Source organism: Panthera tigris, chromosome E2 (genome assembly GCF_018350195.1).
Source record: "Panthera tigris isolate Pti1 chromosome E2, P.tigris_Pti1_mat1.1, whole genome shotgun sequence".
Taxonomy (NCBI): domain Eukaryota; kingdom Metazoa; phylum Chordata; class Mammalia; order Carnivora; family Felidae; genus Panthera; species Panthera tigris.
In genome coordinates, this window is record NC_056674.1 from 43,363,683 (window position 1) to 43,379,305 (window position 15,623).

Below are 15,623 nucleotides of genomic sequence, written 5' to 3' on the forward strand. Positions count from 1 at the left end.
GATAGTATTTATTTACTTTTCTATTTGATTATTAATCCTTTCTTACTCACTTATAGAATATAGAAGCTCTTTATGTCTTAGGTTCCTTACCTCATTGAGCTAGGAGTTGACAAAAGTTTTTCCCCAAGGTAACATGAGTTCTTTACATAAAGAATTTTTTTTGCATTTATATAACTTATAAATCATTTGTTTTGTCTCCCATAGCTTCTATGATGTTGTAAATCTTTAATTGATCAGGAATTTATTTTGGTGGAATGTCTGAGAAATTGATCCTGGTTAGAAAAAAGACTGTAGGGAAGCAAGGGCAGCAACAAGAAGGCCAGGTAAAATGCTATTGTAGTAATCTAGGCCAGAAATGATGTTTTAGACTGGTGGTGAAATAAGGGGCCTTCAAATGGTCTGATTTTTGATGTATTTTATTTTATTTATTTTTTTTTTTTTAATTTTTTTTTCAACGTTTTTTATTTATTTTTGGGACAGAGAGAGACAGAGCATGAACGGGGGAGGAGCAGAGAGAGAGGGAGACACAGAATCGGAAACAGGCTCCAGGCTCCGAGCCATCAGCCCAGAGCCTGACGCGGGGCTCGAACTCACGGACCGCGAGATCGTGACCTGGCTGAAGTCGGACGCTTAACCGACTGCGCCACCCAGGCGCCCCTTGGATGTATTTTAAAGACAAAGCCAATAGCATTTCCTGACAGATTCCATATAAAGTATGAGAGAAAAAGTTAAAGATGATACCAAGGGTTGTTTTGTTTTGTTTTGTTTCTGAGAAACTGGAAAGATGGAGTTGCCATCACCTGGTATGAGGAAGGCTATAGATGAAGCAAGCTTTGGAGAAAGATCAGGTGTTCAGTTTTGGTTGTGTTGCGTTTAAGATACTTGTTGAACATTCAAGTAGAGAAATCAAGTAGTCAGTTGGATGAATGAGTCTAGAGTTTGGAAGTGAGTTTTAGACTAAAGATACAAATTTGAGAGTTGAGGGCATGCAGATGGTATTTGAAGCCATGACACTAGATGAGGTCACTAAGTGATAAGTTACTTGTCTTGCTTTTATCAATCTAAGTATATTATAATTGTGTTTCTTTATAATGTTGTAGAGTGACTGCACATACCTTTCAGGAGATTCTACCTTCTTTGAGTAAATAAGTAAACAGATTCACAGAGATTAAATGACTTCCTTTGGGTCACCATTACTGTAAAGTATGAAACTAGCGTTCCAAAGCCTTTATTTTTACATGCCCACCAGGCCATGGCCTTGTTTGTATAAACCAGAAATGTCTATATATTGATTAGGTGGGTAAAGAAAGCAGCTTAGTCAAGTGGAGAGGCAGCTTGGACAAGTAGGAAATTTTGCTCATCTTTCCACAAACATATTTCAGGATTTGTAAATATTTATTTATTTAATGTTTATTTATTTTTGAGAGAGAGAGTGCACATGAGCAGGGGAGAAGCAGAGAGCAAGGAAGACAGAGGATCCGATGCAGGCTGTCCACTCACATCAGAGAACCCGATATGCGACTTGAACTCACGAACTGTGAGATCATAACCTGAGCTGAAGTCAGATGCTTAACCCAGGCACCCCAGGATTTGTAAATAGTTAACTTGTTAAAACTTTGAGATAAAAAGGAACAAATTCTGTATTCCAGATTTTAAAATGGTAAGAGGAAGTTACATCTGTCAGGTCTTGCTTTGAGTTAATGGTTAGAGCTGTGAAAACCTAATTCAGTCTTTTCATATAGTGTTTTCCTATGAGAAAACCCAAGATTTGTGTTTGAAATTTTTTTTAATGTGGTAAAATGTACATAACCAAAAATTTAGCATTTTAAGTGTACAGGTCGGTAGCATTAAGTACGTTCACAGTATGATGTAACTGTCACCACTATCTTGAGAACTTTTGCCTCACTCTAAACAACAATTCTGTACCCATTAAGCAGTTCTCCCCACCTCTCATTCTCCCCACCTCCAGCCTATGGTAACTTCTACTTTCTGTTTCTATGACTTTACCTGCTCAAGGTATCTCATGTAAATAGTGGAATCATACAACTTTTGTCCTTTTAATGTTTGGCTTATTTCACTTGGCATAATGTATCCACAGTTCAGCCATGTTGTAAGCATATATCAGAATTTCTTTCCTTTTTATGAATAAATAATATTAACATTTTATGTGTAATCACATACTGTTTATCCACTCATCTGTTGAAAGACATTCGTCTCTACCTTTTGACTGTTGTGAATAACTCTGCTGTGAACATTGGTGTGCAAGTATCTCTTTGAATCTCTCTTTTCAATTCTTTTGGGTACTGGAGTGGAATTGTTGGGTTATATGGAAATTCTTTGTTCAACTTTTTGAGGAATTGGTGTTTTTCCCACAGTGGTTGCACCATTTTACATTTACAGTGTATTGAGGGTTTGAATTGCTCTACATCCTTGCCAGCACTTATTAATTTCCATTTTAAAATAATAATAGCCATACTGAATGGATATTAAGTGGTATCTCTTTCTGATTTTGATTTGCATTTCCCTAGTAACTAATGATGCTAGGCACCTTTTCATAAGCTTTTCTTTCTTTCTTTCTTTTTTTTTTTTCTTCTCATGGTCTTTTCTTGTTTAATCATTTCTATTTCTTCTCTGGGAAAACAGTCAAATCTCATTTTCTCATTGCTTTTTTGTTGTTGAGTTGTAGGAGTTCTTGATACATTTTGGATACTCATCTCTTACTTGACGTATTATTTACAAAAATTTTCTCCCACTCTTTGTGCTCTCTCTTCACTCTCTTTTTATTTTTTTTAAGATTTTTTTTTTTTTTTTAATTTTTAATCTCTACACCTAGTTTGGGGCTTGAACTCACAACCCAGAGATCAAGAGCCGCACTGTGCTCTACTGACTAAGCCAACTAAGTGCCCCACTCTGCACTCATGATAGTGTCCTTTGAGGTTTTTAATTTTGATCAAGTCCTTGTAATCCATGTTTTCTTTTATTGCCAGTGCTTTTAGAGTTCTATTTAAATCTCCAGGGTCATGAAGATTTATTTACCCCATGTTTTCTTCTTCTAAGAGTTTTATAATTTTATTATTATTTTAAAAAAATTATTATTTTAATAATTATAATTATTTATTATTGTTTTTATTATTTTATTATATATTTTATTATTATTTTTAAATTTATTATTATTTATTTTATTATTTTTTATTATTTATTATTTTAATGATCTGGATGCAATGTTTAAAAAATTTTTTAATGTTTGAGAGACAGCATGTGAGCAGGGGAGGGGCAGAGAGAGAGAGAGAGAGAGAAGGAGAGAGAATTTCAAGCATGCTCCGCACTGTCAGTGGAGAAGCCAAGGTGGGGCTCAATCTCATGAACCATGAGATCATGACTTGAGCTGAGATCAAGTCAGACCCTCAACCAGCTGAGCCACCCAGATGCCCCAAGAGTTTTATAATATTAGCTCTTAAGTCTCTGATCTATTTTGAGTTAACTTTGTATATGGAGTGAAATAGGAGTCCAGCTTCCATTCTTTTACATGTGGATATCCAGTGGAAACATGTATTGTGTTTTAAAAAGACTGCCTTTTCCCCGTTGAATGTTTGAAAATGAATTGAGCATATATTGTGAGGATTTGTTTCTGGCCTCTCTGTTCCTTTGGTGTGTACATATGTCCTTATGCCAGTATCATGTTGTTTTGATTACTGTACCTTTGTAGTAAGTTTTGAAATGTTTAGTTTTCAGTGTACAAATCCTATTCCTTCTTGTCTAATTCCTAAATATTTTATTCTTTTTGATGTTATTGTAAATGGAATTGATTTTTAAATTTCCTTCTTGGTTGTTCATTGAAAGTGTATAGAATACAACTCAATATTGTCTGTTGATTTTATATCCTATAACTACTGACTTAGTTTATTAATGCTAATATTTGTTACATGTTGATTCTTTCAAGCTTTCTATGTGTAAGATCACGTCATTTGTGAACAGAGATAATTTTACCTCTTCCTTTCCAATTTGTATGCCTTTAAAAAATTTCTTTAGCCTAATTGCTCTAGCTGGAAATTCTAGTATTGTTTTGAATTGAAGTGGCAAAAGTGGACATCCTTATCATGTTCTTAATCTCAGGGAAAAAACTTTCAGTCTTTCACTACTGAGTATAATGTGTCATGTATGGCCTTTTTATCATGTGGAGGAAATTCCCTTCTAGTCCTAGTTTATTGGGTGTTTTTTTATCTTGAAAGTGAATTGAATTTTGTCAGATGCTTCTTCTGTGTCAATTGAGATCATCTGTAATGTTTTATCCTTCATTCTAATAATATGTAGTAAATTACATTTGTTGCCTTGCATATCCTGAACCATCTTTGCATTCTGGGAATAAATCTCATTTGGCCTTGATGTATAGTACTTTTTTTTTTTAATTTTATTTTTTTAATTTATATCCAAATTAGTTAGTATATAGTTTAGCAATGATTTCAGGAGTAGATTCCTTAATGCCCCTTGCCCATCCCCCCTCCCACAACTCCTCTAGTAACCCTCTGTTTGTTCTCCATATTTAAGAGTCTCTTCTGTTTTGTCCCCTCCCTGTTTTTATATTATTTTTGCTTCCCTTCCCTTATGTTCATCTGTTCTGTGTCTTAAAGTCCTCATATGAATGAAGTGGTAGGATATTTGTCTTTCTCTGACTGACTAATTTTGCTTAGCATAAGACCCTCTAGTTCCATCCACGTAGTTGCAAACGGCAAGATTTCATTCTTTTTGATAGCTGAGTAATACTCCATTGTATATATACCACATCTTCTTTATCCATTCATCCATCGATGGGACATTTGGGCTCCTTCCGTACTTTGGCTATTGTTGATAGTGCTGCTATTAACATTGGGGTGCATGTGTCCCTTGGAAACAGCATACCTGTATCCCTTGGATAAATACTTAGTAGTGCGGTTGCTGGGTCGTAGGGTAGTTCTATTTTTAATTTTTTGAGGAACCTCCATACTGTTTTCCAGAGTGGCTATACCAGCTTGTATTCCCACCAGGAATGCAAGAGATCCTCTTTCTCCGCATCCTCGCCAACATCTGTTGTTGACTGAGTTGTTAATGTTAGCTTTTCTGACAGGTGTGAGGTGGTATTTCATTGTGGTTTCGATTTGTATTTCCCTGATGATGAGTGATGTTGAGCATTTTTTCATGTGTTGGTTGGCCATCTGGATTTTTTTTTGGAAAAGTGTCTATTCATGTCTTTCGCCCATTTCTTCACTGGATTATTTGTTTTGTGGGCGTTGAATTTGATAAGTTCTTTATAGATTTTGGATACTAACCCTTTATCTGATAGGTCGTTTGCACGTATCTTCTCCCATTCTGTCGGTTGCCTTTTAGTTTTGCTGATTGTTTCCTTTGCTGTGCAGAAGCTTTTTATTTTGATAAGGTCCCAATAGTTCATTTTTGCTATAGTACTTTTAATATACTACTGAATTCGGTTTGTTAGTATTTGTTGAGGAGTTTTGCATCTGTATTCATAGGGTGTATTGTGTAGTTTTCTTTTCTTGTAGTGTCTTTGTCTAGCTTTGGCATCAGTAATGTTGACCTTGGAATGAGTAGGAAGTATTCCCTCTTCTTTAATCTTTTGGAAGAGTTTAAGAGAGGATTGATGCTAATTCTTCTTCAAGAGTTTTGTCAAAGTTTTTGTGATAGGAAAAAACGAATCAGATATTTTTTGAATCTGTCAACAATGTTTCAAGAAATAGAAAGCTGTCTTAAGGACAGCTTTCCATAAGCACAGTATGAAACTACCATTGCATAAACCAACTCATAGAAGTCACTAGGATCTGTTGGCCTCTTAGCTTTGTTCCTGGGCTTCTTTCTTCTTATTTATGTGCTACTGTACCTTGAATCAAATGGTCTATACCTTCATGTCTGTTTTGGAGGATTCAGTTGTGGAGATTGGGCATCCACAGAAAGGAGACTTTTGACTATACATATCCAGTCTCTAAAATACTTCACATGGGGCGCTTGGGTGGACTTTGGCTCAGGTCATGATCTCACAGTTTGTAAGTTTGAGCCCTGCATCACTCTCTGCTGCCAGCACAGAGCTGCTTCGGATCCTCCAACTCCCTTTCTGCCTCTTCCCTGCGTGTGCGCGCTCGCGCTCTCTCTCTCTCTCTCTCTCTCTCTCTCTCTCTCTCTCTCAAAAATAAACATTTTTAAAAATAAATAAAATATTTCACATATACTGTAATCCTTAAATCCCCTTTGAAAACTTGGTGAATGATCTCAAGTTTAGTAATAAGCTTAGGAAAGTTTTGCCTGTAAACACGAAGAATTTCTGGCTTTTGTGTTTTGTTTTGACTTCTTAATTAAGGCTGCATTTTGCACAGATTCCCTCCTCCTTTATTTTACCTCCTTTATCAACCTAAGACAAGGGTATTGATTATTATTCACAGAGACTATATACAGATTCTCCTCTGCTAAGATAAAATAAGCATTCTTCTAGAGTCTAAAAGGTTAGGTGCTTTTGCTTGAGGTTGAGCAAACAAAGGCTAAAAATAAATCCTTAGAGGCCAAAGGAAGAGGCTTTGCATCCCTTGTGTTGGGGCTCTCTAACTGGCCATCTGAATGTGTCAGCCATTATCACAAAACTGACCAGTGGTGACTCTTCTTGACTACAGTGACTTTTAAACATTTTGGATAGCTTCCTACAATAAGAAGTAAGTTTGGGGCACCTGGGTGGCTCAGTCATTTGAGTGTCTGACTTCAGCTCAGGTCATGATCTCACAATTCATGAGTTAGAGCCCCACGTCAGGCTTGGTGCTGTCAGAGCAGAGCCCACTTCAGATCCTCTGTCCTCTCTCTCTGCCCTTCCCCTGCTCGTGCTCTCTCTCTCAAAAATAAACATTTAAAAAGTAAGTTTTATAGCATGACCTAGTATATAACAAACAAAAATATATATACAACTAACATGAAAGTCTCAAAGGCCAGTTATTTTTTTAAATTCTTTTTAATGTTTATTTATTTTTGAGAGAGAGAGAGAGAGAGAGAGAGAGGGACAGAGCACAAGCAGGGGAGAGACAGAGGGAGGGAGACAGAATCTGAAGCAGGCTCCAGGCTGTTAGCACAGAGCCCAGCGTGGGGCTCAAACCCACAAGCCATGAGATCATGACCTGAGCCAAAGTTTGATGCTTAACCAACTGAACCACCCAGGTGCCCCTCAAAGGCCAGTTCTTAACTCTTATTAAAGAAGATGCAGCCTACTATGTTCTGTTTTGTTTTATTTCTTTTTAAAAAGATACTGATCTCAACTTGCTGAATTGATTTCATAATCTTGCAAATAAATGTGCACTTTAGTTTAAAAAATATTCCTCCATGACCCCTAAATTTACCTGTGCGTGAAGTTTTCAGGGCTTCTGCCTGCCTTTACACATTTTGATTCCGTGGCCTAAAGTGGAACCCAGGAGTTTCTGTTTTTATTAAGTGATAATTTTGATGTAGCCTTGGGCAAGTATTTGGGAACTACTAATATCCAATATAATATAAACTATTTTGTTTAAAACTAAATATGTCATATAAAATTGCAGAAAATGGGGCACCTGGCTTACTCATTCAGTAGAGTATGTGACTCTTCATCTTGGGGTCATGATTTCGAGCCCCATGTTGGAGGTAGAGTTTGCTAAAAAAATAAATAAATAAAAATAAAATAAAATTGCTGAAACCATCATCATGACCTTTAAAATTATTGCCCTTTTAATTTTAGGAAATCAATCAGCCATTACCTAAATTCTCTAGACTCTAATATTCATATTATCTAATGTAATTTGGTGAGCCATTTTATGTAGTGATTGACAGACAAAGGATGATTAAATTCCTCTATTATAGAAAAAACAGGCTGGGCATGTAGTAGATTAAGTTACTTTCTGGTTTGTTCCATTCAGTAGTGATGTTGTCTTCTTTGACACAGACCAGTTTATGTCTGACTTGGAACACCAGCCATCAGGTTCAGCAGAGAAATGGCCTAACCACAGTGAGCTCTCATGTCCAGCTCCTTTCTGGAGAATCTAGAGGGTGAGTGTTGATTGAAATGTGTCATTGTTTTTATACCCAAGTCTGGTATTTGCATGCAGTGGCTGGATTTGCATGTGCTACAGAGGATGGGGTATACATGGGCATCTTGGTAGGTCCACTCATTATCTTTGGAGCTACACTTTGACTGCAAGACTCTGCTTTTTATTTAAAAAAAAATTTTTTTAACGTTTATTTATTTATTTTAAGAGAAAGAGTGAGAACTTGTGTAAGTGGGGGAGGGGCTGAGAGGGAGAGAGAATCCCAAGCAGGCTCTACGCTGTCAGGGCAGAGCCCGATCCCAGGAACTGTGAGATCATGACCTGAGCCAAAATCAAGAGTCAGATGCTTAACTGACTGAGCCACCCAGGGCCCCAAGACTCTGCTTTTTATTTATTTATTTAATTTATTTTTGAGAGAGAGAACGTGAGCTAGGGAAGGGCAGAGAGAGAAGGGTACTGAGGATCCAAAGCAAGGTCCATGCTGACAGCAATGAGCCTGATGCAAGGCCTGAACCCATGAACCATGAGATAATGACCTGAGCCGAAGTTGGAGGTTCAACTGACCCACCCAGGCACCCCAAAACTACTTTATAAATCGAACCATATTCAGGCTTGTACACTAGTACTTATGAATTTAATCTGGTTTGAGTAGAAAGCAAGTGTTTAACTGAATTTATTAAAGCAGAGAAGCCCATCTGTAAGAATTCTATGGCTTGGGGGTGCCTAGGTGCCTCAGTTGGTTAAGCATCTGACTCTTGATTTCAGTTCAGGTCATAATCTCACAGTTCATGAAATCGAAGCCAACATCAGGCTCTGTGCTGACAGTGCAGAGCCTGCTTGGGATTCTCTCTTTCTCCCTCTTTCTCCACCTCTCTTTCTCTTTCAAAATAAGTAAATAAACTTTAAAAAAATTCTATGGCTTGGGTGCTGAGTAAACTTGGTTGTCAGTCAAGTGTATGAGTCTGCTCATCTCTGGTCAATCAAGTACTCTTAAGTTTTGACGTGAGACAGTTTGGAATGAAAATAAAGCAGGACATTTTATCCATGTGCCAGAGGAAACCTGGATCCTTTACCCTTGAGCCTCCCCTGTAGACCCATGTGTGCATTCCTAATAATTCTTCTGGGACTCCATTTGGAAAGAATCCATATAAGTGAAGTCTGCATGAGGGAGGGGGCTGGGCCTCAGGCCACTCTACCTCAGCAACCCACCAGGAACACAACTCTCCCTCACTATCATGCAGCTGCTTTCTTTGAAGACTCTGAAAGCTTCTGAAGGGTGCCTGGGTGGCTCAGTTTGTTTAAGTATCTAACTTCGACTCAGGTCATGATCTCACGGCTCATGAGTTTGAACCCTGAGTTGGGCTCTGTGCTGACTGCTCAGAGCCTGGAGTCTGCTTCAGATTCTGTGTCTTCCTCTCTCTCTGCCTGCTCGTGCTCACTCTCTTTCTCTCAAAAATAAACATTATGAAAAAGATTTTTAAAATTTTTTTTCAACATTCTTATTTATTTTTGAGAGAGTGAGCAGAGGAGGGGCAGAGAGAGAGAGGGAGGCACAGAATCCGAAGCAGGCTCCAAGCTCCGACCTGTCAGCACAGAGCCCAGCATGGGGCTCAAACCCACCAACTGTGAGATCATGACCTGAGCTGAAGTCGGACGCCCAACCGACTGAGCCACCCAGGCACCCATGAAAAAAAATTTTTTTTTAAATGTTTTTATTTATTTTTGAGACACAGAGAGTCAGAGCATGAGCAGGGGAGGGGCAGAGAGAGAGGGAGACACAGAATCGGAAACAGGCTCCAGGCTCTGAGCGGTCAGCATAGAGCCCAACACGGGGCTTGAACTCACGGACTGTGAGATCATGACCTGAGCTGAAGTCGGACGCTTAACCGACTGGGCCACCCAGGTGCTTCGTGAAAATTTTTTCTAATTGAGAAATAGAATAAAGACTCTGAAAGCCACTGAGAACATATGTGATAGAAATTATAAATATATAAGTTGTAATTCTCAACATGCCATTTGAATTTAAATTTAATGAATTTAGATTTGGAAGGGAACTACCCAGATCTTTATATATGAGATACTAAGCCTCCTGATTAGACAAGGCACCAAAACATTGGCTTCTCCCAGAAACTGAGCCTACCCTGGTCTCACATCACTCTTGTCTCTAGTCATGAGAGGAGTAGAAATAGCAACTAAATTCCTGCATCTGTCTAAGGAGAGTTATAACCTGAAGGTTGTTTTTTTTTTTAATTGAAGTATAGTTGACATATAATATTCTGTTACATTTCAGGTGTCTATCACAGTGATTTGCTATTTTTATACATTACAAAATGATGCTTGTGATAAGGCTAGTTGCCACCTCTCACCATAAAAAGTTACTACAATATTATTGACTATATTTCCTATGCTGTACATTACAACCCCATGACTTGTCTGTTTTATAGCTGGAAGATTAAGTAATTCACCCTAGTTATATCTCAGCTGAACCAAAGATTAAAGTTTGCTCTCTTTTAGAGTTTACCCCATAGCTCTTCCCTTGCATGAAGCAATAAGTAAGTTGGTCCTAGTGATCTTGGTAAGAAGCATTTCTGTGGAATGAGGGGATCAATGTATGACTAAGGGGTGAACAGGAAGTAAGAACATAGAAACAGCAGGCAGTGTAGATAACTCCTTTAAGATATTAAGCAATCATAGCACCTGGGGGTGGTTCAGTTGGTTAAGCATCTGACTTCAGCTCAGGTCATGGTCTCAGAGTTTGCGAGTTCAAGTCCTGCATCAGGTGAACACAGGGCGTGCTTCAGTTGGGGCCTGCTTTGGGTGAGTCCTGCATCTCTCTCCCAGTCTTTTTCTCTGTCCCTCGCGGGATATTCTCTCTCTCTCTCTCTCTCTGTCTCTGTCTCTCTCTCTCCCTCTCCTCCCTCTCCCCTCCCCCGCTCCTCACTCACTTGTTCCCTCTCTAAACAAACAAAAAAGCTGTCTTTGCCAAGTCCTCCAAAAAAAAAAAAAAAGTTAAGCAATGAAAGAAAAAATAGATATAGAGGGTTACATGGAGTCTAGGGTTTTTATTTGTTTGCTTGCTTGTTTAAGATAGACATACATACTTCTCAATGTTGAGAAAGATCCAGAAGGGAAGATAGGTAGATCAGTTGAAGAGCTGGAAGAGTGAAGAAAAATTCTTGGAGCATGTCTTCAAGAGGGAAGCATATAGCGTCTGTAGCTCAGATGGTGAATGCGCCATGTAGATTTATGGCTTTGGAGCTCAGGTTAGGCCCCTGGAGGTCAGAAATTTGGGTGTCAACAGTATGTATTTAGAAATGGACAGGGGGCGCCTGGGTGGCTCAGTCGGTTGAGTGTCCGGCTTCAGCCCACATCATGATTTCCCTCACCGTCCGGTCCATGAGTTCAAGCCCCGCATCAGGCTCTGTGCTGACAGCCTGGACCCTGGAGCCTGCTTCAGGTTCTGTATCTCCCTCTCTCTCTGCCCCTCCCCCACTCATGCTCTGTCTCCTTCAAAAATAAATAAACATTAAAAAAAATTTTTTTAAAGTGGACAAGACTATTCACAGAAAATGTACAATGTGACAAAAAATAGGTATAAGGAAGGACTCTTCTTATAATCTTAAAATTCTTCTGAATCCAACGTCTTAACACAAAAAAGAAGTGGTTTTTGATTTGGGGGTTTTATTTTTTCACATTTCACTTTTTGCTGATACAAAAGGATACATGCTGATACTTGAATACACTTTTAGGTACCTGTGTAGTGTTTACTCAGCTGGAGATATATTGTTTTTCTTTGAATAATGTTTTGAGTTACAACCTTTTTTAGAGGAAAGGTCTGTATGACACTGAGTATAGCATCACACGCATAAGAAATTTTCTTAAAAAAGAAAGGACTCTCAGTAACAAGACTGATACCCCCCTAGTCAGGTTCATTGAAAACAAGTGTCATAATTTTCCTGTACTAGTATTAAAAGCTAGTGTGAAAGGGCGCCTGGGTGGCTGTGTCCAACTCTTGATTTCAGCTCAGGTCGTGATCTCACAGTCCATGAGGTTGACCCCCAAGTCAGGCTCTGCACTGGCAGTGCAGAACCTGCTTGGGATTCTCTCCCTCTCTCTCTACCCCTCCCCTGTTCATGTTGTCTCTTTCTCTCTCAAAAACAAATATATAAACTTTTTTTTAAAGCTAGCGTTAAAAGTAAAAGGTCTCTTTTGATCTGTATATATATATATATTCAGGTTGTCCTGTGGTTGGAAATTGTCTAGTATTCAGGGTGAATTTTAAAATGACTTAGTTAAAAACTTGGTGTGATAAAGCTCAAACTGGTTATTTTGGTTCTTAAAATACTTAATTATTCTTTCTGTGTTACTTTATGGTGGTGAGTTTTATTTTTGTTAACAGTATAAGCTAGGTTACTATAATGGAGATTCCAAATACAGTGGCTTTACCACATTGGAAGTTTCTCTTACACCCCAGGTTAATCCAGAGATAAGGATTCCTTTATTTCATTGTTCCTCTATTTCCTTAGGTATTGTCAGAGTAGAGTCACCACTTTGAAGCTAGAGGTAGGGGGAAAGGAAGGTAAGAGGTTATTGAGTCTGCAGTGAGTAAGATACACTTTTATTCACATTTCATTGGAAAAGAACAAATTATATGGCCATACCTACCTATGAAAGGGAAGCTGTGAATGTAGTTTGTAGCTAAGTGGCCATGTGACAAGTTAAATTCAATTACTTAAGAATAAATTAGGACAGTTAGCAGTCTACTATAGACACCTTCTAAATTTTCAGGAACTTTTTTTTCTTTTTTTCTTTTGTCTTTAGCTTAAGAAGGTATGTTAATCAAACTTTTATAAATACAGATTAATTCTTCAGGTCATGCCATAAATCAGTGAATTCAGTTATTTAATGTATTTAGTTTAGATGGTATTCTTACAACTCATCAAAAACCTAAGTCTATCTTAGCAAAACTGTTCTAGTATTACTTTATGGTTTATTATTCTATGTTTCTCATCCATTTAAAATCATTTCTATTTATTTCCAAATTTCTCATTTTTTCATTTCAAGTAAAATTCAGAAAATGATTGCAATCTTCATTTTGTAAAAAATAACTTCTCCAGGGGCACCTGGGTGGCTCAGGCCATTAGGTGTTTGACTTTGGTTCAGGTCATGATCTCAAAGTTTGTGGGTTCAAGCCCCGTGTCAGGCTCTGTGCTGACAGCTCAGAGCCTGGAGCCTTTTTTGGATTCTGTGTCTCACTCCCCCTGCCCCTCCCCTGCTCATGCACTATCCCTCTCTCTCTCAAAAATAAATAAAACATAAAGAAAAAAATTAAAAACTAAAAAAAAACCCAGTAAACTTCTCGAGGGGTGCCTGGGTGGCTCAGTTGTTAAAACATCCCAACTCTTGATTTCGGCTCAGGTCATGGTCTCATGGTGTATGAGTTCAAGCCTGCATTGGGCTACACACTGGCAGTGCAGATCCAGCTCCCCAGTCTGTCTGTCTGTCTGTCTGTCTCTCTCTAAATACATAAATAAATAAGCTTAAAACAATAATGTCTCCATAAAATGGTTCACCAGACAATACCTTTAACTTGGGGTACAGGGAAGGGAAGAAAAGGTGAATTTGCCAAACTTGGATGAATGTTCATTGCAGTTTCAAGATGAAATAACACATAAATGGAGTCTAATTATACCCAGAAATACTTTACAGAAATGCTCCAAGATGTTCAGTTGCTTGTTAGAAAGGCCCTTTGGGCTTTTGCATATATGACTGTGTATCTGCCTACTCCAGAAGCAGTGTCTTGGGTTACCCTGCCCCTCTCCCCCGGATGGTGAGATTTCATACCATACCATGCTTGTCAGCTCTAGCTCTGAAACCTTAAGCTCTAAATAAGAGGCCTTTTGTTACTCAGACACCATATTCTTTTGTGGAGAAATAGCATTCCAATGGACTGGTAATTTGGATAGCAATTTTTGTATAAAAAAAATTGTTCTTACAGCAAATATTGCTGATGGTTCTGACTGCTTCTGTTGTGGTGGCACAGACAATCCAGGTGTTGGGTTAGTGGGAGTTGATGGCACCTGTCACAAGTGGGCCAAATGCTGTGACCCATATAACCTGTTCACATGGGTGTTGAGGGTTGTTGACTCTTGTTCTATGTTTTTAATTCACTTTACTCTTTAAAGGAGAGAAATGATAAAATTGTATAGTAGGGGTATACAACTCTTTCTGCTCTTAAATTGGTGGGAAAAAAAAGCCATCTCACATACTTTCTAGACTAGGGTTTAAATAAATGAATAAATTCATGCATATATATATTAAAAGAAAGTGGAAAATGAAGTTGTAAGCCTTAGTATTTTTGAGAAATAACTTAATGTCAAATCACTTAAGTTGTTCGCTTGAAACTAATGCAACATGTCATCTATACTCAGGAAGCCCCGCAGCACGCTCTGTGCTGACAGCTCGGAGCCTGGAGCCTGCTTCGGATTCTGTGTCTCCCTCTCTCTTTGCCCCTCCCCCACTCACATTCTGTCTCTCTCTCAAAAATAAATATTAAAAAAAGTTTTTAAAAAGTAACTTAAATATTGTTTTGTAAATGTTGCTGATAATTTACATGTAAATTACACCATAAGTTTGTTTACCAGTAATAATTTTAACTTGCTTAAGTTGACACTCAAATTTTGATCACAATGGAAAGATATTTCAGGAATCTAGAGGTAGACGCCTGAGCCCAAAGCTCCCAGCCTTAGGGAGAAGTGAAAAGCGAAGAAGAGCAGTGGACTCTGTATACTGCACTGCGCTCGAGTCATTGCTAAAGGATGGCAAAAGGACTGCTTTGTTGTAGTTCTGACTCCTTGTCCTAAAATTCATATTCACTATTCACCTGTAGCAATTATTTGAGCATAATTCTTGTTGTTGTTTTTCCAAGTCCCCAAATTATATTAAAAGATTAACTTGGCAAGTTAATTTTACTCAGCACTCAGAATGTACCAAGCTCTAAGGGTTTGGTGGAGAACAAGATAGATAATGTCCCTGCCCTACTGGAACTTAAATCTACTAATTATTATGTATTAATATTATGTGTTAAAGTATGTTTGAGTATAGTCAGCTTGAGTGCTTTTTTGTGCAAAATCTTCTTAGCTTTATTATAGTCTTAAATCCCAGTCAAGGAACCTTCCAGATTGCTTCAGCTGTGTGAGATTAGGCACAACAGGCAAAAGAACAACAGAACTTTGATAAAGGGGAGCAGAAATAACATAGCTTTGATCAGGCTTTTGCTATAAACAGCATTACCTGGCTACCTTAAAAAATGATGTGTTTATCATCAAAGTGTACTTGGTAAGTGGGTGGATAATGCTGGATATATACCCTCATCCTCAAAATGTAAGCACTGACTTTCTCATAAAGACACAGGAAAACAATACATTGTATTGGGGGGGTTGTCTTTTTATTTTTTTTAATGTTTATTTTTGAGAGAGAGAGAGAGTGTGCACACAAGCAGGAGAGGGACAGAGAAAGGAAGACAGAATTCGAAGCAGGCTCCAGGATCTGAGCTGTCAGCACAGGGCCTGACGCAGGGCTCAA

General features: G+C 38.2%; 1 protein-coding gene across 4 annotated transcripts in view; it reads left to right on the plus strand.

The window, feature by feature from the left end:
- The window catches only part of NFATC3 (nuclear factor of activated T cells 3), a 136,792-nt gene that overhangs the window by 115,647 nt on the left and 5,522 nt on the right, over positions 1-15,623 (plus strand). Inside the window, exon 10 of one of the 4 annotated variants that reach the window (XM_042969391.1) lies at positions 7,937-8,040. The exons of the other annotated variants lie outside the window; for them this stretch is intronic. Coding sequence (XP_042825325.1) covers positions 7,937-8,037 — 101 coding nt within the window. The 3' untranslated portion in view covers positions 8,038-8,040. The remainder of the gene's footprint in view (positions 1-7,936; positions 8,041-15,623) is intronic. 4 annotated transcript variants of the gene reach the window in all.